Below are 24,183 nucleotides of genomic sequence, written 5' to 3'. Positions count from 1 at the left end.
ACTTTTATGATGTAACCATTCAACTATCTACTGTGGAGTGAGAATCTTCTTGGTCACTGGGAAAAGTGCCCAAATTATATAATAGTGTAGAAAGTGACTAAAGAAAAATAATTCCCACTGTTAAATGTAATCAACTGTATATAACTCCATTTAAAAAAAATATTCACCATAAAATAGATAGATAGATTTATAGATTATATGTTTGTGTGTGTGTGTGTGTGTGTGTGTGTGTGTGTGTGTGTGTGTGTATACACCCACATTATGCAGTTAGTAGCCATTATAACATGTAACAAATGGTCTTCCCTTTATTTGGCTGCTAGCACCAAATGGATAGGTGCTGGTGATGCTAGGGGAGGCCTCCAAAGGGTAAGAAAGTGAGCTGGAGGGCACTGGAATTGGAAAGCGTGGGTTACCTTCTGCCAAAGACTGTCTGCGAGGCGGTCCAGTATCAGCCTTGAGCAGCAGGATGTTCTGACAGTGCTATGCAGTTTGAGTCAGAAACTACATCTAACTTGCCCTCCAGGAATTACGCACCAAATTTTCCTTGTTACTCTGTCACAACTACTTGCATAATCCACAACCACTTGGGTCATGAAGCAAAGCCTTCTAACTTCATGGATTTTTAAGAGACCACCAACCCAGAAAAAGGTAACTTTGTGATAGTTAAACAAGGTAAGGAATAAATGCAGCGATTTTGTGAGATTAAAGCAACTCTGACTAAAGATACTAAAAGAGATAGTAAGATATTTCCACCAATAGCAGGTACAAAAATGTACCCAAAAGCCCTATGTATGATAACCAAAAGCTGGAAATAATCCATTCTTCAGAAGAATGCATAAACAAATTGGAGTTTATTCATATGATCTAATACTATACAACAATAAAAAAGGACTAACTGGGCCAGCCTGTGGCCTAGTGGTTAGGGCAGTTGGATTCTCCTTGACATGGTTCAAATCCCATATCCGGGGGCTTGAGAAACACTTTGTGTGCTTGCATGCAAATCCCAAAGGATAGAGATTTGGAGGGGAATGGATTGTGGCAGGACCACGCCCCATAGGGGATGCCTTCTCTCTCTCTCTCTCTTCCTTCCTCTCTCCCTTCTCTTTCTCGTCCTCTCTCTCTCTCCCTTCTTCCCTCCAGTGAGTTCACATGCCCTCTGGCACATTTAAATAAGAAAAAGAACTAAACTATTGATTTACCATAACAAGGACACTATTGAGCAAAAGAAATTTGACCAAAGGTATCCACTGTCCACACCCAGTAATTTAAATAACAACATGCAATTTATGCATTAATACAAAATGGTCTCTAATATCTATTGTTAACTTAAATGAAAGGGATACCTTCCACTTCTAAGAAGATGGAATACTTTTCTCTATTCTTCCTGCTAATACAACTAAAACCTCTGGACATAATACATAACATGAATAGTAGAAGATTCTGAGAGGGGAAGAAGAGAAGATAGATCAGGGACTACATGATCTAAGAAATCATATGGCATTAGAGGCAAGCAGGTAGCATGGTGGTTAAAGTACTGGACTCCATACATGGTTGACTGTGGTTCAAGTCCCAGATCAGCAGCTTGAAAAATCACACTAGGGGGGAACCAGCAGTTAGCATAATGGCTATGTCGCTGGACTCCCACGTAGTCAACCGCGGTTTGCGTCCCGGACCTGGTGGCTTAAAACTCATGCCGGGCGCGTGTGTGTGCATGCCCAAGATTCCGAGAGGAGAATGGAGAAGGGATTGTGGTGTGGCCATCCCCCCTGGGGGGAGGGGTGGTTTCTCGCTTTCTGTCTCTATGTCTCTCTCTGTCTGGCGAGCGCACGCGCACTATAGCAAAAACCTCTCCAAAAAAAAAAAAAATCACACTGGGCACATGTGCATGCATGCCCAAAATCCCAGGAGAAGAATGGAGGAGAAGGGATTGTGGCAAGGCCATCTCCCTGGGGGTAAGTTCACACTTTCCCGGTCCTAAAAAAAAAACTCCCTTAAAAAAAAAAAAAAAAAAAAGAAGAAAAGCTATTTACTAATACTTTTATGATGTAACCATTCAACTATCTACTGTGGAGTGAGAATCTTCTTGGTCACTGGGAAAAGTGCCCAAATTATATAATAGTGTAGAAAGTGACTAAAGAAAAATAATTCCCACTGTTAAATGTAATCAACTGTATATAACTCCATTTAAAAAAAATATTCACCATAAAATAGATAGATAGATTTATAGATTATATGTTTGTGTGTGTGTGTGTGTGTGTGTGTGTGTGTGTGTGTGTATACACCCACATTATGCAGTTAGTAGCCATTATAACATGTAACAAATGGTCTTCCCTTTATTTGGCTGCTAGCACCAAATGGATAGGTGCTGGTGATGCTAGGGGAGGCCTCCAAAGGGTAAGAAAGTGAGCTGGAGGGCACTGGAATTGGAAAGCGTGGGTTACCTTCTGCCAAAGACTGTCTGCGAGGCGGTCCAGTATCAGCCTTGAGCAGCAGGATGTTCTGACAGTGCTATGCAGTTTGAGTCAGAAACTACATCTAACTTGCCCTCCAGGAATTACGCACCAAATTTTCCTTGTTACTCTGTCACAACTACTTGCATAATCCACAACCACTTGGGTCATGAAGCAAAGCCTTCTAACTTCATGGATTTTTAAGAGACCACCAACCCAGAAAAAGGTAACTTTGTGATAGTTAAACAAGGTAAGGAATAAATGCAGCGATTTTGTGAGATTAAAGCAACTCTGACTAAAGATACTAAAAGAGATAGTAAGATATTTCCACCAATAGCAGGTACAAAAATGTACCCAAAAGCCCTATGTATGATAACCAAAAGCTGGAAATAATCCATTCTTCAGAAGAATGCATAAACAAATTGGAGTTTATTCATATGATCTAATACTATACAACAATAAAAAAGGACTAACTGGGCCAGCCTGTGGCCTAGTGGTTAGGGCAGTTGGATTCTCCTTGACATGGTTCAAATCCCATATCCGGGGGCTTGAGAAACACTTTGTGTGCTTGCATGCAAATCCCAAAGGATAGAGATTTGGAGGGGAATGGATTGTGGCAGGACCACGCCCCATAGGGGATGCCTTCTCTCTCTCTCTCTCTTCCTTCCTCTCTCCCTTCTCTTTCTCGTCCTCTCTCTCTCTCCCTTCTTCCCTCCAGTGAGTTCACATGCCCTCTGGCACATTTAAATAAGAAAAAGAACTAAACTATTGATTTACCATAACAAGGACACTATTGAGCAAAAGAAATTTGACCAAAGGTATCCACTGTCCACACCCAGTAATTTAAATAACAACATGCAATTTATGCATTAATACAAAATGGTCTCTAATATCTATTGTTAACTTAAATGAAAGGGATACCTTCCACTTCTAAGAAGATGGAATACTTTTCTCTATTCTTCCTGCTAATACAACTAAAACCTCTGGACATAATACATAACATGAATAGTAGAAGATTCTGAGAGGGGAAGAAGAGAAGATAGATCAGGGACTACATGATCTAAGAAATCATATGGCATTAGAGGCAAGCAGGTAGCATGGTGGTTAAAGTACTGGACTCCATACATGGTTGACTGTGGTTCAAGTCCCAGATCAGCAGCTTGAAAAATCACACTAGGGGGGAACCAGCAGTTAGCATAATGGCTATGTCGCTGGACTCCCACGTAGTCAACCGCGGTTCGCGTCCCGGACCTGGTGGCTTAAAACTCATGCCGGGCACATGTGTGTGCATGCCCAAGATTCCGAGAGGAGAATGGAGAAGGGATTGTGGTGTGGCCATCCCCCCTGGGGGGAGGGGTGGTTTCTCGCTTTCTGTCTCTATGTCTCTCTCTGTCTGGCGAGCGCACGCGCACTATAGCAAAAACCTCTCCAAAAAAAAAAAAAATCACACTGGGCACATGTGCATGCATGCCCAAAATCCCAGGAGAAGAATGGAGGAGAAGGGATTGTGGCAAGGCCATCTCCCTGGGGGGTAAGTTCACACTTTCCCTCTCACTGTCTCTCTCCTCTTAGTAAGCACACACACCCAATGGCAAAAACCTTAAAAGAAAGAAAGAAAGAAAGAAAGAAAGAAAGAAAGAAAGAAAGAAAGAAAGAAAGAAAGAAAGAAAGAAAGAAAGAAAGAAAGAAAGGAAGAAAGAAAGAAAGGAAGAAAGAAAGAAATGACGTGGTGGGAATTTGCCTGAATTTATTTCTTGCCTCATGTTTGTATACCCCAGACTTAGAGCTGAAGAAAACAGTAATCTGGAAGAGTCAAAGGGCACAGATAAAAGAAAGCCCAACAGTCCAGTCCGGTCTCTCTAGCCAAAGGATATCAACTCTCCCTAAAGTTATATACAGGCTTATTAATACAATTCCTATCAAAATCTCAATAAGATTTTATACTAATATATACAAGATTATTTTTAAATGTATATAGAGAGGCAAAAGATCTAGACTAGCTAGAGTAATTTTGAATAAAAAGCAGTTTACTCAATTGCGAGACTTACTACTTAGTTACAGAATCAAGATTCTCTGGTATAGGCAGTGGGATGAACATACAGATCAGCCAAAGAGACTACAGAACCAAGAAAGTGACCCTCACAAACATGCCTGACTGCTTTTTGACAAAAGTAAAAAAGCAATTCAATGGAAAACAGTTTTTTCAATAAAATGTGCTGAAGCAATAAGGCACGAATAGGCTTAAAAATAACCTTCAAATTAAATCTCACACCTTATAAAAAATTAACTCAAAATGGAATATGGACTTAAATGTAAAACTATGAAAGTTTTGTGAGAAAAAGAAGAGAACATGGTTGCAAAGAGGCTGATGGGAAGGTAAACTCATGGAAAACAGCCTGGCAATTCCACAATAACTATACATAGAGCTACATATGAATAAGCTATTCTACTCCTAGGCTTATATATACCCAAGAGGATAGGAAACATGTGTTCACAGAAAATGTGCACATGAATGTTCATAGCAGCATTTTCTTTTTTTGAGAGTTTTTTGCTATAGGGCACATGTGCTCACCAGAAAGACAGAAAGACAGAGGGACAGAAAGCAAGAAATCATTCCCCAGGGGGAATGGCCACACTGTAGTCCCTTCTCCTCCATTCTCCTCTCGGGATCTTGGGTATGTACACATACATGCCTGGTGTGAGTTTAAGCCACCGGGTCTAGGACTTGAACCACAGTCAACTACATGGGAGTCCAGCAACAGAGACATTACACCAACTGCTGGTCCCCATAGCAGCATTTTTATGATAGTCAAAAACTAGAAAGAATCCAAATGTCCATCAACCGATGAGCAGATAAACAAAATATGGTATATCCATTCAGCCAACAAAATATTATTCAGCCTTTAAAAAAAAAACAAAAACTAGAATACTCTCTAATGCTATATCAAAGAATGAACTTTGGAAAGATTATATAAAAGAAGCAAGACATAACAGGACACATTTTTTCCTTTTATATTAAATGTCCAGAATAGGTAAATTCATAGAGACGGACAGATTAGTAGTTGCCAGGGGCTGGGAAGATGAGGTAATAGGGATGACTACTTAATGGGTACAGGGTCTCCATCAGAAATGAAGAAAAAGTTCAGGAACCAGATAGGTGTAATGGTTGCACAACATTATAAATTATTTCATGTTGTTGAGCTGTATACTTTAAGCGAGTAAATGTAAGGGTATATAAATAAAAAAATAATTTTTTAACACTTAAGATAACACTTAAGATAAGAAGAGAAGATAGATCAGGGACTACATGACCTAAGAAATCATGGCATTAGAGGCAAGCAGGTGGCATGGTGGTTAAAGCACTGGACTCCGCACATGGTTGACTGCGGTTCAAGTCCCAGATCGGCAGCTTGAAAAATCACACTGGGCACATGTGTGTGCAGGCTCCATAACTGGAGCAAGGCAAAAGTTATTGGACTTGATACCAAAAGCACAATCCATAAAAGGCAAATTTTATAAACTGGGCTTCATTAAAATCAAAACCTTTTGTTCCATAAAAGATTCTATTAAGAGGACGAAAAGACAAGCTACAGAATAGATGAAAATATTTGCAAGCCACATGCCCAACAAATATTCTAAATATAGAATATTTAAAGAATTCTTAAAACTCCACAGTAAAAGTGAAAATGATCCAACTGGGACCTGGGCAAAAGAGAAAGACATTTCACTGAAGATGTACAGATGGCAGAAGGCAGAGGAAAAGCTGTTCGACATCACGAGCCCCCACGAAAACTCAATACACAATAAGAAGGTCTCAGAATGGCTAAAATTAAAAACAGTGATAATATCAAATGCTGATGAGGATGTGGAGAAACTGAACCACTCGCGCATTGCTGGTAAGAATGTAAAATAGTAGTTACTCTGGAAAACAGCTGAGCAGTTTCTTAAGACACTGAACACACATACTGCTCAGCTGTTTTCTGATAAAGAAGACTACGAAATGAAATTAGGTAGTTGGGATCAAAGTTAGGATGGCAAGGTCTCACTAGGTTCCTTTTTAAAATTTTGTGTAAGTGAATATACTGTATGGTCTTAAAAAGAAATAGTGTTATATTTTTCAACTCCCACAACTGAACGAGAAAAGCAGAAATGTATAATTCAGAGGCAACATGAAATGATAAGCTTCATTACGATAACACCAAAAACCTGAACATAATGTCAAATTACATGTTAACGATTTAAGACAAAAATGAAGAGAGAAAACATTTTATAACAAGTTTAATTCAATTCCTGCATCTTTCAGTCTAAAGGTAGCCTTCAGAAGCCAACTGTAAGAAGCAATTGACTGGCAGAATTCTCTCCTAATTTCAGCAGCTGTTCAATTGTTCAAAAAAATAAAAAAATCTTCCTTAAATACTGGAAATATTAATTTTGTTCTACAAATGGAGGTAATTGGAAAAGAAAAAGAAACTAAAGAACTTAAGGAGACACTATGACTCTTTTTTCCCCCTCAAGAAAAGAGTGTTGATGATGACATGAAATATAGATGAAGATTTATTCAAATAAACTAAATTAATTTTCATTTAAACAAGTTTAGTTTTTAAAGTCTGTTTGCAAGCTTTATTTTGTTGACAAATAGCATAATTTATGTATTATGTTATCAAAGCTGGTATCATTCTTAATTATCTCCTATTCAGGGTTTATGAAAATCAAGCTTTAAAAAAAAAAAGCATTCCTTTCTCTTCACTGCTCTGAGCCAGCGAAAATGACAATGATAACTACTGATCTAGAAGATCAAAGTGTGCCTGACGAGTGACTCCAGAGAAAGTCAGAGAACTAATTTTTATTATTTTAACCCTACACTAATATTTAAATAAAATATAATTGTAAATGGTAAGACAAATAAAAGAAAAATTCCCTGTCAGGTCATATTCAATTCCTTAACAACAGAAAGACAAATGACAGCTCTTTCTCTTTTCTTTTCTTTTCAAGAGCTACTGCAGAACCCAAGATAATTTACATTTCAAATCAAATTGAGATTGTAAAAAAATGTACAGAAGGAAATAGAACTCTAAAGTGTGTGTGGAGGGAAGGGGAGGGGAGGGCAAAGGAGGGGAGGGGAGAAAGCACTTCAAATCTTTATTCTACAGCAGACTAAGAAAAACACAATCAATTATACATAGGCCAATTTCATAGTTCAGGTATCTCTTTCCTAAAGTACACTAAACTAATGATTTCTCTGGTCTCTCAACTTATTCAATTTAATAAATTATGTTCAGTTGTAAGATACAAAATTCAAAGAAATGCAATTAAGGTAGGTAAAAAGCATTAGTTATAGTCAATCTAAAAGTCATAAGGTTTCAAGCTTTCAAAAGTACCCTTTGGAAATTAAAAATAAAACAAAATTTAAAATGGAAACCCGCAGACACATTTTATAAGATAAGTAAAAGTCCGTTATTTGCATGATTATGGAGAAGCAATATTAGTGTAGAACTGGTGACTGCTGAAAGTACATAAATAATGAAGGAAAACATATTTTACAAGGGATTCCCCTTGGCCATTCGGCAAGCTGACATGCTAAAATCGGCAAAACTCCCAGAATTTGCTCAGGACAGGGTGTTTCATCCTCAGCTCTACTTCTTGACATCCTGGACCAGATGAGACTGTGTTGTGTGGGGGCTGCCCTGTGCACTGCAGGATGTTTAACAGCATCTCTGGTCTCTTCCCCCTGGATGCCAGTAGTACCCTCACCTCAGACATGACAATCACAAATATCTCTAGATAGCACCGAGTATCCCCTGGGGCAAAATCATCACAGGTTGAGAACTAATGGCTTAGACCTAAAAGGGCCTTCTTTTTTTTTTTTAAGAATTATTTTATTTAACTTTATTTATTATTAATATCATTATTATTTTTCAGTTTGATCAGAGAGAGACAGAGAGAGAGAAAGGAAGTGAGATAACAAGCCACCAGGTCCAAGACTTGAACCGTAGTCGGCCATGTGGGAGTTCAGCGCCTTTAACCACCACGCCACTTGCCAGCCCTAAAAGGGCCTTCTTATGAAGAGTTTGTACTAATGCTAAAAAACAAAGAAACAAACAATTCAATAGTTACAAAGTGAAAATAGTACCATATTTCAAACAATAAAAACTGTAAAAATAAAATCTAACCATCAACGCCATCGTACTTTCCAGGAAAATCCTTCCTTTTTCTTGAATAAATATCTTTATATTCCAGAAGGTATATTAATGTATTACTGCATAATATATATTAAAAATATAGTAAGTAATGTAGTAATGTAGTAAGTTCCTACTAGAACTTAATATATTATTCATATAAGTAATAAACTTTGACAAAATACAAAAAAAAATCCATCTGCAGGCAAAAAGGCAGAAAAGAGCAGGCAGATTATAAGGAGACTTAAAATTTGAAAGAAAATAACACAAAGATATAGTTCCAAATAGCTCAACATGAAAAAAAAAAAAAACACAAAAAGTGTGACTCACTGTCAAAAGAAAACACACACACACACAAATACTGAGCCATAGATGATTCAGAAGTTGGAATTGGTAGGCAAATATTTTAAAGCAGAAATTATAACTATGTTCAAAGAGACTTAGGAAACTATACTCACAATAATGGAGAAGAAAGAAAATGTCTTCAGAAAAATAAAAGCTATTGGGTTGTCGGTAACGTCATGACACACTTTTGCATAGAAAAGCATAAAAATGTGGCACGACTTTCCTGACAACCTAATATTTAAACAAACAAAAGAACCAGATATGGAGTCTTAAAAATATTTTGAAGAACTTAATAATACAATATCTGAAAAAAATCCATTGGATGGGCTACCCAATGTAATAGAAATAAATAAGAGAAAAGTCAGTAAAATTAAAGACAGAACTATAAAAATTATCTGAAGAATGGAGAGAAAAAAGTTGGAAAAATATCACAGAACTTCAAGGACTTGGGACGGTATCAACATTTCTAACATATATCTAATCGAAGTCACAGAATAAGCAAAGATTTAGTGGGACAGAACAAGCATTTGAAGAAATAATGGCTAAAATTTTTCCAATTTTATAGAAAAATAAAAAAACTACAAATCCAAGAAGTTTATCAAACTCCATAAAGGGTAAATATGAAGAAAAACATGCTAGGTACAACTTCTATAAGCAGAATATAAAAAGAAAATCTTTAAAGTACCCAGACAGAAACATTACATCATATACAAGGAATGATGATTCAAATGTTTGCTGACTTCTCACTGAAACTATGGTAGCCAGAAGATAGTAGAAAACCATCTTTAAAGCAGGAAGCAAAAAAAGCCTACCAACCCAGAATTCAATACGCACTGAAAATATCCTTTGAATATGAAAACAAATAAAGATATTTTCAGATTAAGAAAAAGAAGAAAAAAATGTTTTAAAGAATTGTTAAATTTTCACTTTATTTATTCATTTATTTTATTTTAATTTGATCAGAGAGGGGCAGAGAGAGAGAGAGAGAAAGTAAGTGAGAAAGCAAGCTGCCAGGGCTGGGACTCAAACCACAGTCAGTCACGTGGGAGCCCAGCACCTTTAACTACCAGGTCACCTGCTTGCCCAAGAAAAATGTATCTAATTTATCTCTAAAAGAACTGCACTTGGCCTTTTGGCTGGAACCGCCATGTTCCAGTAATTAACCAAAATGACGAACACAAAGTGGAGAGGCACCCGATATATGTTCTCCAGGCCTTTTAGAAAACATGGAGTGGTTCCTTTGGAACATATATGCGAATCTACAAGAAAGGTGATATTGTAGACATTAAGGGAATGGGTACTGTTCAAAAAGGAATGCCCCACAAATGTTACCATGGCAAAACTGGAAGAGTCTACAATGTTACCCAGCATGCTGTTGGCCTTGAACAAAGATTCTTGCCAAGAGAATCAATGTGCGTATTGAGCATATTAAGCATTCTAAGAGCAGAGATAGCTTCCTACAATGTGTGAAGGAAAATGATCAGAAAAAAGAAAGAAGCCAAAGAGAAAGGAACCTGGGTTCAACTAAAGCACCAGCCAGCTCCACCCAGAGAAGTACCCTTTGTGAGAACCAATGGAAAGGAGCCTGAGCTACTGGAACCTATTCCCTATGAATTCATGGCACGATGGGTGTTAAAAATAAACTAATCTGTGGTCTATAAACAAACAAACAAAAAAAAAAAAACTGCACTTGAACAAAAGCGAAAGGAAGTTCTTCAGAATGAAGGAAAATGACAACAGGTAGACACATGGATCCTTCAAATTTCTTTAAAAACTATGAATGTAATTTCTCTCTGAAAGAATACATATTTATATTATATACAGAAATTCTGAAAAGATATATAAGAAACTAATAAAAATTGCTACCAGAGGAAAGCAACAGAGAATGAAAGAGCAATTGGGACAGAGAAGATGAAAATGGAAGCAAGATACTTTACCATGCCTTTTTAAAGTTTTGATTTGAAATATGTGAATGTATTCCTTATAAAAATTGTTTTACTACCTGGACAGAGCTTTCTAGTTCAAGGAGATATGCAGCAGTCAAATCTCAAATGATACAACATGCATTTTAGTACATGTGTGAGATTTATTTCAAATTTTAAAAAAGCCTAAATATTTATCACTAGTTAATTATATGCATGCTGCAGTATTTAGGAGGAGGTGTACTGATGTCTGTAACTTACTTTGAAAGGCATTAAAAATACATGGGCTACTGCAATAGAGAGATGGATCGATACACGATAACGCAAATACAGTAAAATGTTAATAGTAAGATCTCAGTGGTAGGTGCAGAGATGCTCAATATAAAAAATCTTTCAACTTTTCTGTATGATTAAAATTTCATAATGAAATGCTGAAATACTTTATTAAAATTCTGAAACAGAGACCTCATGAATCAATAAACAACTCAACAGAAAAATAGGCAAAAGGCACAAACTGGCATTTTATAAAAGACACAAATGTTCCAGAAACATATGAAAAGCTATCCAACACCACTGGTAACCAGGGAACTACAAGTAAAACCCCCTTGACATATCATTTCTTGGCAAATCAAACTGACAAAACTTTCAGTTTCACGTGAAGAGGATGTAGAAATGACCCCAAACCCAAATGTCTATTAACATTAGAATGGGTCACTAAATCATGGGATATTCACATAATGAAATACAGTACGAAACAGAAAGAAATCTCACATGTATTTTAAGTAAATGATACAAGTAATTACAGGACAGTCACGGGACCAAGTGGCGGGGCAGTGGTAACACAACTGGACCCACACAGGGGGATCCTGGGTTCCCATCTCAGGACATCCCTGAATACACCAGGCACACATGTACAGAACCGTGATCCAGGCCAGTTGAGACGGGGGTAGATCACGGCATGGAGATTCTGGGGGGAGTAGGGGCCAGGGGCGTCTTTTCTCTCTCTTCATCTCTGTATCTCTTTCTCTCTCTCTCTCAGAAGAAATAAACTTTAAAAAAAAGACCACCAATGTGTTTCTGTCTATAATGACATCGAGAACAGGCTATGGGCACAATGATAACGCAAATGTAGAGTCACGGGGAAGGTCTCGGGTTCCCGCTGGGGCTTCCCTGTGCACAGAGGGTACACTCCTGTGCTTGTGATCCAGGCAGGCTAGGCTGGGGGTAGATCACAGGGTGAGGGCCCTTCTGAGGGTATCTATTTCTCTGCTTTTTCTCTGTCTTTCTGTTTCTATCATGAAAGAAAGAAAACCTTTTTTAAAAGTCTAGACTAAACAATATATTGTCAGAGATAAGATAAAAAGACAAGGAAATAGTGAAAAACTTCAGAATAATGATTACTTCTGCAGGAGACTGCAGTTAGAATGAGGGAAAGGCACCCATGCAGCTGGTTTCTAAGGTACCTGGAATGCTCAGTTTCTTAACCTGGATGGTAAGTTACAGGAGTGTTCACTATAAGTCCCAAGTTGTGTTTTATAGGCCCTTTGCAAATATATCCCACAACAGAGTTTAAATACAAGATATTTTAGCACTGTTACTCATTTTTTTAGATTTTTTTTGCTATAGAGTGTATGTACTCAATAGAGAAACAGAAAGCAAGAAATCACACCCCCCTCCCCCAAGGGGGATGGCCATGTCACAATTCCTTCTCTTCCATTCTCCTCCCGGGATTTTGGGCACAACACACATGCCCAGCGTGAGTTTTAAGCCACAAGGTCTGGGACTCAAACTGCAGTCAACTATGTAGGAGTCCAGCAACGTAACCATTACCCCCATCTGCTGGTCCCCATTGCTGTTACTCATTTTTAAAGATTAAAGAAACATTCTTAACAATACTACTGCAAATATTCAAACGAGATTGCTTAATAGGTATCTTAATTTTAATATGTTCAAAACCAAAATCCTGATTTTCAATCCCCACCCTACAAAACAGACACACACACACACCTGCTCTCCCTGTTGTACTTCCCCTTCAATAAACAGCCTCTATAGCCTTCCAGTTGCTCAGTCCAAACCTTGGAGTCAGCCTTGATTCCTCTTCCTCTCAAACCTCCCCCCCCCAAACCATGTGCAACTCATGTAAGCTCTCTACATTATATCCAAAATCCATTTACTTCTCACCAACTTCATTGCACCACCCCAATACAAACCACCACTTCTCACAGGGATAATTTTAGTAGCCTCCTTCCTGGTTTCCCTGTTTCTGTCCTCTATATATCTATGCTTAACATGCAGGCAGAGTGATTGCTTTAAAATGCAAATTAAGATAAGTTAACTTTCGCTGAAAACCCACCTTTAGCTCCCCATCTGCCTCAGAATAAAAGACAAGAATCCACACCTTGGCCCTGGCAGCCCTACTTGTCCCAGCTCCCAGCTCTCCTCTCCCTCTCCTGTGCTCAATCTGCTGCAGCCACAGTACCCTCTCTCTGGAGCTCAAGCTGACCAAGCTGGCCACATGCAGCCTCGGGCCCACTCCCCAATTCCCTTCATGTCAAGAGTTCAAATGTCACCTTACTGGAGAGGTTCACTGAGACCATCCTGTAGTTTTCATTCTCCATCTGATCTTTTTCTAATTGACCACATATTTGACCTATTTATTGACTATCTTCACTCAGAAGGAAAGCTCCACACGAGAGGAGTTTGTATCTGTTTTGCTTCCTACTATATCCTAACATCTAAATGAAATCTAAGTTAGAGCTTAAAGACATCTAATGAAATGAAGAAATGACTTCTCATCAAACTGCATTTTAAACAATAAGCATTTATTACAATATTAAAATGATTTCAATCCATAAAATCATCCATTGTGTTATTGCCATAAAAATGTATGAAAAAGTAAACTAAGGCTCTCTACATAAAACATCAGATACAGGTATACATCCCCTGAATGTATTTGTTTTCTTTGTCTTTGCAAAGAAATAGCTAGGAATCTAAGTTTGTAAGAAATTAGAAACTGATTTTAAAGAAATCAAGAAGAGCAAAGTATGTCAGACTTTCACAAAGCAAAACTAAAATAAGGCTAGACTCCCATACCCCCAGTTAAATTAATATACTCTTGTTGTGAAGCTAAAAGCTACCATGTAAAACAGATCCTGACTCTGAAAAAGCAGGTATTTATCCCTACCACCAGAACAGCTTGACTAGAGGGGCAAACAGTGCAGCCGGAAGGAACCTTAAAGATAGTCTACCATTAGCCCCTTTATTTTTACAAAGAAAGAAACCGACGACCTGAAATAATCTCTGGAATATGGAAGTGTTCTGTGTCAACGTTGGCAATCATGGAAAAACACTCTGAGGCGAAATACAACAATTTATCCTTCTTATTCAGTTGTGATCCTTGCCATAGTAAAATTCAGCTTTTATAGAATTAGCGACAAAATACATCTCCATGGAAACAATATTCCCAAGTACACATAGGAGACGGAAAAGAATGGTTTTCATCTTTTTTTCCTCTTGAGGAATCTTTTTCTGATTTTATTTTATTTTTATTTGTGATTTCTGGTTTACATATAATCGTACAACTTTGCAGGGTACAGTATGATTTTTCAAAGCCTGCAGAAAGTGTGCAATAATCAAAAGAAGGCCACACACATATGCATCTTATTTGACATGAAACATTACATAATGTTGTGCACATTCAGTAACAGTTCTACTAGTTTGTTTTGGGGGGACTTTTTTTTTCTTTTTTTTTTTTTGGAGAGGTTTTTGCTATAGGGCGCATGCGCTCATCAGAAAGATAGAGACAGAAAGCGAGAAATCACCCCCCAGGGGTATAGCCACGCCGCAATCCCTTCTCTTCCATTCTCCTCTTGGGATCTTGGGCACGCACGCACATGCACCCGGCGTGAGTTTAAGCCACCGAGTCCAGGACTCAAACTGAGGTCGACAACATGGGAGTCCAGCGACGCAGCCATTATGCCATCTGCTGGTCCCTTTGGGAGATTTGTTGGAAGTTATGTATTGAATTGTCAAAGACATCTTTCAGCTGTGTATGGCTGTCTATGCAGGTGCTCTCATCCTAATTACTTGTACATCTAGGGTTTGGGGTGGAGAGGTACTGAAAAGAGTGCCGTTTCCTAATCAGATAGGTCTGTATTTAATACCTACCTTGATTTTAGGGACTCTTAGTCTTAGCTGATCCCCAGTTTTTGTTTTTGTTTTATCAGTAAAATGTGGATCAGGAAGACCTCCCGTTTAAGTATGCCAAAAATATAAAATAGTACAAGTCATCTAACTGAGGGTCTGGTACAGTCCTGGCTACAGTCTTTGCAAGCTTTCCGACGCTTTATTCACAGGTGCATCTTGCTCAGTACGAACCACCACTCTGTTTCTGTTGGCCTTTTTGCACCAGCCTCTCACTGGGCATTCTACTGACAGCAGAGGGGGGCACTGATGATGCTGCTGTCCATAGGAACTGATCAACTATCTGTCAGCAGCCATTAGGCACCATTTGTTTAAAGCAAAAGAGGTTGCTTACCATTTTCTTCTAAGATGTAAATTTGATTGATCTGTTTCTGGCTATGGAGTCATGAAGCTTGATCAATTATACCACCTCAAAACTAGAATCAGTCTTGGGAACCAGCAGTTAGCATAATGGCTATGTCGCTGGACTCCGACATAGTCGATTGCGGTTCGCATCCCAGACCCGGTGGCTTTAAAACTCATGCCGGGCACATGTGCGTGCGTGCCCAAGATCCCGAGAGGAGAATGTAGGAGAAGGGATTGTGGCGTGACCATCCCCCCTGGGGGGTGATTTCTCGCTTTCTGTCTCTCTGTCTCTGTCTGTCTGGCAAGCGCACGCACCCTATAGCAAAAACCTCTAAAAAAAAAAAAAAAAACTAGAATGAGTCTCATACATCATCCAGCAAGAATCCTCAGGACAGTAGATTAGATTAGAATACCCATCAAGCATCTAATTTCTCACTCAAACAGCAGTTTATGACATTTTCTGACTCTTCTAATTATCAGACAGGGTTTTTTTCCTTCTTAGAATGAATAGGTGAGTATGAGAATGTATAATGTCCACATCCCTTTGGAAATAAAAATTGTATTTTCTCACTTGAGGGTAAGAAAGGATATTCTATTTGATAACAATCCCATAATACAAAAGCAAAGTTCTAAAAATGCCTCTTAAAGCTTATATTGATACTTACATCTTCATAATAAAGTATTTATTTGGGATTCCACTTTATAAATACATAAAATACAATGAAAACATACCAGGGATGATATCATTGATGTGCAGGAGAATCGTGCTTTCCACACTTGCAAAACTACAAAGCTGAACTCCATCAAATCTTCCATCCCAATTGCCAATAGAATTATCCTAGAAATTAAATACAAAAAAAAAGGAATTAAATAGCATAATAAACTTTTAAATTATCCCCGTAAAAAGTAAATACAAAAGTCTATAGTTTGCATAAAAGGAACCAAAATATTTTATACTAGCAAATTGTAACTGTTTTGCCTAAAATAATATATTAGGAATAACTGCCACAGTAATAAGGCTTTGTTTGTCCATTTCCTTTTTTGTTTGTCTTGTTTTGTTTCTGGAAAAATAAGATCCAAGAATAATCAAGTTATAGTAAACCCACAGTGAGCAACAATGTGTCTTTCATACTTTGTTGGACAACAAATATTAGTTTATGGAATAACATCTATCTGAGGTTAAAAAGAACTACCTGGGGCTAGCCTCATAGTGCAGTGACTGAGTGCTGTGCATAGGGAGCTGGATTCCACATGGCTGACTGCAGTACGAATCCTGGACCCTCTGCTTGAGAAGCCTACCAGGCATGCATGCACATGTGTGTTTGCATGTACATGCACCCAAAATTCTGACAGAATAGAAATGTAGAGAAAAAGGGATCGTGGTACGACCATGCCCCACTGAGGGTGCTTTCTCCCTCCACCTACCCACCTTCTCTTTATGTCTCTCTCTGACAAGCACACACAGTCTCTAGCAATTAAAAAAAAGAGAGAGAGATTGGAAGTTTTTTTAGTAATACACATTTCACTTCTTAATTAAGCCTAGCTTGCTCTGATGACTATATTCCCTGAGCATTTAGTCAATATGATATACCATATACCTTATAATAGTTTGTGTGTGTGTGTGTGTGTGTGGTGTGTGTGTGTGTGTGTGGTGTTTTTCAGACAGGGTCTCCCTATTTCACAATCCCCTTGGCTCAGCCTCCCAAAATAGCTGGACCAGAGGCGTGTGTCAGAACTCACAGCTACTTTTCAGACAGGGTCTCACTATTTTGCCCAGGCCATCCTCAAGCTTGCAATCCTCCAGTCTCAGTCTCCCAAGCTGTAGAGATTACAGGTGCATTTCACCAAGCCTGGCCTTTAGGTTAGACTGGGAATCAAATCCAGGCCTCCCATATGGTCCCAACCTGTGAAGCACAATGTAAGATATGGCAGCACACACTACCATCGCTGGGCCGAAAGTCTATTTGTTAACTGTGCTTTTGTCATTTTATAGGTATATAAGAATCTCCTACAAAATGGAGAATTTTATTTGTTCAAGAGATTTTTTGCTATAGGACACATATGTTTGCTGGAGAGACAAAGAAACAGAAAGCATGATATCACCCACTAGAAGGGATGGCCACACCACAATCACTACTCCATTCTCCTCCTGAGATTCTGGGCATGCACACACACACACACCAGGTGTGAGTTTTAAGCTGCCGGGTCCAGGACTTAAACCATAGTCAGCCACAGGGGAGTCCAATGCCTTAACCACTATACCACCTGTTGGCCCCCTAAATGGAGATTTTTTTTTTAATTTAATTATTTTATATTCCAATGTGGCACCAACTGATACAGTGCTGTATGTGGAATGGTTTAATAGATGGGCCGGTCTGATGATTATCTTGAGTGCCAATATGAATAGCATACTAAAATGTCCCTGGAAATAGAAAAAAATAAAGTTCCATTTTCCAGAACTTTTCTCCCAGAAGCATGAAGTGTTTGGAAGGAATTCTTTCACTAGCCAGCTGGGGGACTGACTGGGAGGACAAATCCCCGGACAACTGGCCCTAGGTAAACAGGATGAGCCCTGGACTACCATCTAAGAAGGGTAAGGCTTCAGCGGCTTTCGCCAAGGTTGGGGTCTGACTCATAGGACCTGAAGCAAAGGGACAGTAACTACAATCAGTGGCCTTCTTTCTCCAACCTTCCATCCAAGCCTATAATTTTTCCTCTAAATAAACACTGCACTAATACTTAAAGGAACATGTTTAAAATTCATTAGTAGCTAAAGAGTGCCAAACGGAATTTTCAAGACAGGATAACAGAAATATATACTAAAACATTCATACCCTGCCAACCAAAGGTATAACTGGACAGATAGATTCAGATGATTACTAAAAACATCCCCATTGTCAGTACAAATATCTATTACTCACCGAGCTCTTTCCAGTGTTTTATAATTTTGTACAAATTTACTTTTTAAAATTTAACAAATTATTGCTCCCCTTTTTTGGGGGGGGAGGGCAGAGGGGCAGAGAGTACATGTACTCACCATAGAGAGAGACAGAAAAAGGAAAAGTAAGAAAGGCACTCCTCACGGGGTTTGGACACACCACAACCCCTTCTCCTCCATCACTCCTTCCCCTCAGGAGTTTAGGCATGCACACATATGTGCCTGGCATGCTTTTCAAGCCTCCAGGGCTGGGACTTAAACTGCACAGTCAGCCAATAAGATCCAGCTCACCTAACCACCAGGCCAAGGACTGACCTGCCTATGTTTTCAATCTATGACAAAAATGTTCTCAGTTTTTTGGGCCAGCCCCATAGCCTAGTGGTTAAGGGAGACAGACCCAGCATGGCTGATGGCAGTTCAAATCCACGACTCAGAAGAAGTGGTTAACAAGGGGTAGAGAGTGGGCAGTTGTTGTTTGATAGATACAGAGTTTCAGTCTGGGACAATACAAGATACAACACATTCTAAAACTGGATAGTGGTGACTGGGCAACAATGTGAATATATCTAACTGTACATTTAAAAACAGCTAAAAAGGTACATTTTATATTACACATATCTTACTACAACAACTTTTTTTTAAATGAATGACATCCTATGAGAATGCTGATTATCTATTCCTTGAAAGCAATGTGGTTTTCCTCTTTTCAGGTATTTTCTGTGAATGATTTTTATACTACTCCTTAAAATCAAATCAGACAATAAAATATTACCAGAGAAATATACATTACAAAAAACTTTCTCAAAATAAAGAAAAGTAAGACACAATATAATGTATTTAGGGTTTTGGTGGGTTTTTTTTTTTTTTACTTATTTTGTCTACTTTTCAGCTATAGTAAAGCAAACTTAAAGATTGAGAACATTACTTCAATTTATTCAAACTGGAAAAAAGAGTACATGTAATTCTCTACACTCCTATCCCATTTCAATGTTACCAAAGTCAAATTAGAATATGTTCATTAAAGTACTCTAAATTTCTCCATTTTAATATTTGAAGTATTCCATTTGTATCTAAATTGGTCATAAAACCAACATACATATTCACAAAAGTAATATAATCTGAAATTTTCTTACCATGTCCACACCAACAAAATATCCTAAACTTTCTTTCCCTGGCAAAACATCACAGAAGATCACTGTTCCAGATTCCATACTTTCTCCAACCTTCAAAGAAACTCTGGAGTTTATTTCCAGAGGGGGAAGCTCAACCTGCATTGTGTCGGCTGGAGCTGCGTAATCACTCTCCAGCCCATTGTCATCCTCTTCTATGATTTCTAGCTTGTCCAGTGCAACGAACACGCCGCAGTCTTCATCACACTGAAAAAGCTGTTTGCCTTGATACACCCCATCGGTAAATCCTTGGCCACGACCTTCTTCCTAGTTTTTAAGAGAGAGAGAAAAAAAAGATAGAGAAATAGATATAGAAAGAGGATCCAAAGGAAAACAGATTCACTCAGGATTTCGGGAAATTCATTCTGGAAAAATTCTAAACAACAGATATAATTAAAACTATATTATCAGATGGTGTTGGATTTAGGATATTAAAAAAAGAAGCTAAATCTTATTTGAAATAAAATTACCTGATAATTTAAAATCCCAGTTCCACTATAAGAAAGCTAGGCTGGACTCTATGCTGTGATTCTATCGTAACATTACTTTTGCCATAAAAAGAACATTCTACTTTAAAATAACATTATTGGTAGTTCCATTAATTGAGCATTTGGTAAATGCCAGCCATTGTGTGAAATGTATCAATGTATCATAAAAGCACCAGAAATTATGAACTACTATCATCATTTCTTTGATAAGGAAACAGATTTAGAAAAGTTAAGCAGCTTGGCCAAGTAGCCTGGCAACCCCGCCAGCAAACAGCATAACTGGGATTGAAATCCCCAATTGTTTTCTAATCATTGCTTTAAAAATTAAATTAAGAAGCTAACAAGGTGTGCAATCCTATTTGCAAGAATTCAAAGTGTAATTGACATTATAGTTATTGAGAATTAATAACAAGTTTGAAAACACATCACCAAGTTCTTGGGTCTCTTTCCAAAAGAAATGAACTCTGAGATTATTATAACATATATTACCAAGGACAACTCTAAGCAAGTTTAAATTACTGCCACTTATTTTTAAAAGCTTGTATCTAAATTGTCATTACTTCATAATAATGTTACAAGGTAATTTCTGAAGTGATTCATTGTAACTGGTAGAGTTTATTTTAAATATAGGCACTGTTAAAATTTCTAAAACTAGAAGGTCTGTAGTAACTATGTGATCTACTGGGTTGTCAAAAAAGTCATGATGTGTTTTTCTATGCAAAAAATGTGTCATGACTTTTACAACAACCTAATATTTGTGTTTTCTGACTAATAGTTTCTGAAAACCTTTACATTATCTCAAGTCAGCATTTCAAAATAAAGCCTAAATTATAAGTATTAAAAATTAAAAAAGACTTCGGGAAAAATAGATGCATGCAAATAGCCCAGGCACACACAGACACACAGCTCATGGAAATGGCTTATCCAACTTACCAGTAATTCTACTCCAAAGAATATTCCCGACACCGTCCTCTCGGCTAACAAGGGTCCTCTGAAGCGCACAACTCCAGGAAACTTTTCTTCCCCGGATCTCAGTTGTACTCTCACGGGGCAGCCCACATCTATTTGGAGGCCTTTACTTAGTCTGTTTCTGTTTTTAAACAGACTGAACCTCTCTTCACAATTAGTAATCGCCAAAAGTAACTCTGTGAATTTCTCATTTATTTCTACAACATCCTTTTCGTCCACAAAGAGAACTGCGTGAGGCTGCTCTAGAATTTTTAATCCAATCTGGTTTTTCTTGCCTTTTGCAGAAGGAATCCTCGAATGCCCCACAGAACGATCTTGGATATACTGTCCTATACTCCCCTTTGGTACTTTAAGGAGCTTTTGTGTTTGTTTGTCTGTCACGCTGCATTCTTGAAGAAGCAAATAAAAAATTTTTCCCAGTAGGGTGAAGTAACTTTTTCTTGGCTCCATAAGCCTGAACTCATTGTGATATTAACTTCAAAACATTAACTCAAAAGAAAAGGGAACTACTACTAAGTTTGTTGTAAAACGGCAAAAGGCAAATTCACTGGCAGTCCCAAAGCATGTTTTTAGCAATTTGGTGTCCATGCTGTAAAAAAGACAGTAAATCAAAATGCCCGGTAAACAAGCAAAAATTACTTTAGACTTCATTCTATAACCTAAAATTAAGGTGAGAGACTTTTAAAAATCTTTTAAATTTTAAAATTGAAAATTTGCTATTTGATTAGCAAACACACATACCCAAACACTTCCCAATATACCTAAAAAAACTAAAAGTCATGTGTATATGTGCATATATGTGTGTGTGTGTGTGTGTGTGTGTATGAGGGGTCCTCAAAAAGTTAGTGCAAGTGCATATTATAAAAAGATTATGCATGGATTTCAAAAGTTTTCTGCACCAAAGGAAACTCGAACTTCGATTCCATTTTCTGTGAACTTTTTGAAGTTCCCCTCCCACCCGACCCCCGTATTACTTACATCTACTCTGTGCATATTTAATTAAGAAAATCCAATTGTAAATTACCTTCAAAGATAATATAATAAGGTTTGTTTCCAAGACATTGAAATTTATCAAATCAGATTCTATGAAAAATTTTAAATGTTACCCTTATTCATATATTCTGGCATTTTTTTAACTTTAAAAAGTAGTCTTGTTGATGAATCTTGCCTAACTTAAATGGATAAGCTGCTATATTTAAGCAAAATACATATAAATCTTACAAGTTGAATCAAAATACACATGAGTCTTACAAATCAAAAGGGCTACTGAACACATAGGTAAAGACCTTACAGGCAAATAAAAGGTAAAAAGTTATCCATCATATAGTACTAAACATCTTTTATCAATAAAAATATCATAAATCACATTCTGAAATTTTAACCACAATTTATTTAGCTATATGTCCTATTTTGAAAATAAAACATTTTACCTCTAACTCAATTTCACTTCTTTAATTTTATATAATTTGTCCTTATATAGGCAAGTGTTAATTCATTAATCATAGCTATCATTTAATTTCTAACAATCACATATATCATGTAACTGATTAAAGATATTTCTAAATCGATTTTGTACTCTACCTATGAAACTAGGATATGTAATATCCTAGAACCAAATATAAACTGATTTTATACCACAGTTTTAACTATGTATACAGGGAATACAAAAAAAAAAAAGATTTCTTTTGGTAACTTCTTTCTCAGCTTTGATTTTTCATTTAAGAAAAAAATGTTTTAAGTTTTGCTATAGGGCATGTGCACTTGCCAGAGAGAAGAAAAGTGAGGAGTCACTCACCAAGAGAATGGCTACACTGCAATCCCTTCTCCTCCATTATCAGGATGTTGGGGGCACACACACACATACATACACACACACACACACACACACACACACACACCCTTGGTGTGATTTTTAAACCACAGGGTCCAGGACTCAAACTGCGTAGTCAGTCATGTGAGATCTAGTGCATTAAACTCCACATCATCTGTTGGCCCCTCATTTAAAATTTTTACAGGAATAACCTTTCACAGTTACATAGTCTTAGCTTCAACCTTACTATATATTTTTTATTATTATTATTTAGGTTTTTGCCATAGCGCTCAAAAGTTCACTAGAAAGTAGAGATGGATAGACATGGAAAATAAGAAATCACCCCCCCCCCCAGGGGGATGGCCATGCCACAATCCCTTCTCGTCCATTCTCCTCTTGGGATTGTGAACACACATGCACATGCACCCACAGTGATTTTCAAGCTACCAGGTCTAGGACTCAGACAGTAGTTGGCCATGTGGGCATCCAGCCACCTTAACCTCCATGCAAACTCCTATCCCCTCAACCCCACTTTAACTGATAAATACTACAAAATTTCATTCATTCAAATTGGGATTTTACTTCATTACTTTAATTAAAACAATAGTTCCTATGTACTCTGTGTCACAGGAATGTGGCTAACTGGTTTCTAAATACCACAGTATTTCATCCTTCTTTGAGACAAAAGAATCCATTTTATTCCAGATAACAGCAGTAATTGATAGCACTCTTGCATCGCATTTGTCTCTTTTATTCTCACAGTTGAAAAATAAATAAACCTGAGCCAGCAGTGGCATGGCAGTAACAAAGCACTCTGCAATGCCAAACGCACATGAAAAAGTCCCAGGTTTGCATCCTAAAACCTCCCTGTACACTCTCCTAGCTGGCTGAAGCAGGGAATAGATCACAATGTGAAAAGCCTTTTGGGGTGTCTCTTTCTCTGTCTCTCTCTCCTTCTCTCTCTCTCTGTCTTTCCATGTGTATTTCTCTCTCAGGGAAGAAAAAAATAAACTTTAAAAAAAACTCCTAAAACTCAAGGATCAGACTTTAAATTTAGCCATTTAATGATGTAACTGACAAGATAGACACACACAGTAACTTTTCTTTTAGGAAGCATTGTCCAATAATGAGTTCTCTCACAAGGGTAAGGATTTCAAGTCTGTCCCTCTCTACTAGCCAGAATAAGACAGGTGGGTTACTAAAGACAGCCCCGAGAGTTTGGCACCCCTTCAAACCAAGACTATTGAAATATCTGTGTGACATTTAGTGAGAGCAGAGACAGAGGGAACATGAATTGGTTCTTCTTTTTTTTCTTTGTCTTTTTTTATAACCTGTTTGTTTTCATTCCACTTGAGGGCACTCTCCACT

General features: G+C 37.7%; 1 protein-coding gene across 1 annotated transcript in view; it reads right to left on the bottom strand.

Annotated features, from left to right (window-relative positions):
• CYLD (CYLD lysine 63 deubiquitinase) overlaps positions 1-24,183 on the bottom strand; it is a 64,524-nt gene that overhangs the window by 34,841 nt on the left and 5,500 nt on the right. The window contains 4 exon segments of the mRNA XM_006154791.3: positions 16,174-16,279; positions 19,513-19,815; positions 20,970-21,418; positions 21,421-21,594. Coding sequence (XP_006154853.1) covers positions 16,174-16,279; positions 19,513-19,815; positions 20,970-21,418; positions 21,421-21,469 — 907 coding nt within the window. The 5' untranslated portion in view covers positions 21,470-21,594.

This window comes from Tupaia chinensis, unplaced genomic scaffold (genome assembly GCF_000334495.1).
Source record: "Tupaia chinensis unplaced genomic scaffold, TupChi_1.0 Scaffold000422_1, whole genome shotgun sequence".
NCBI lineage: Eukaryota > Metazoa > Chordata > Mammalia > Scandentia > Tupaiidae > Tupaia > Tupaia belangeri.
The sequence above is the reverse complement of the archived record's forward strand: the minus strand, read 5'-3'. Positions and strand labels throughout refer to the sequence as shown.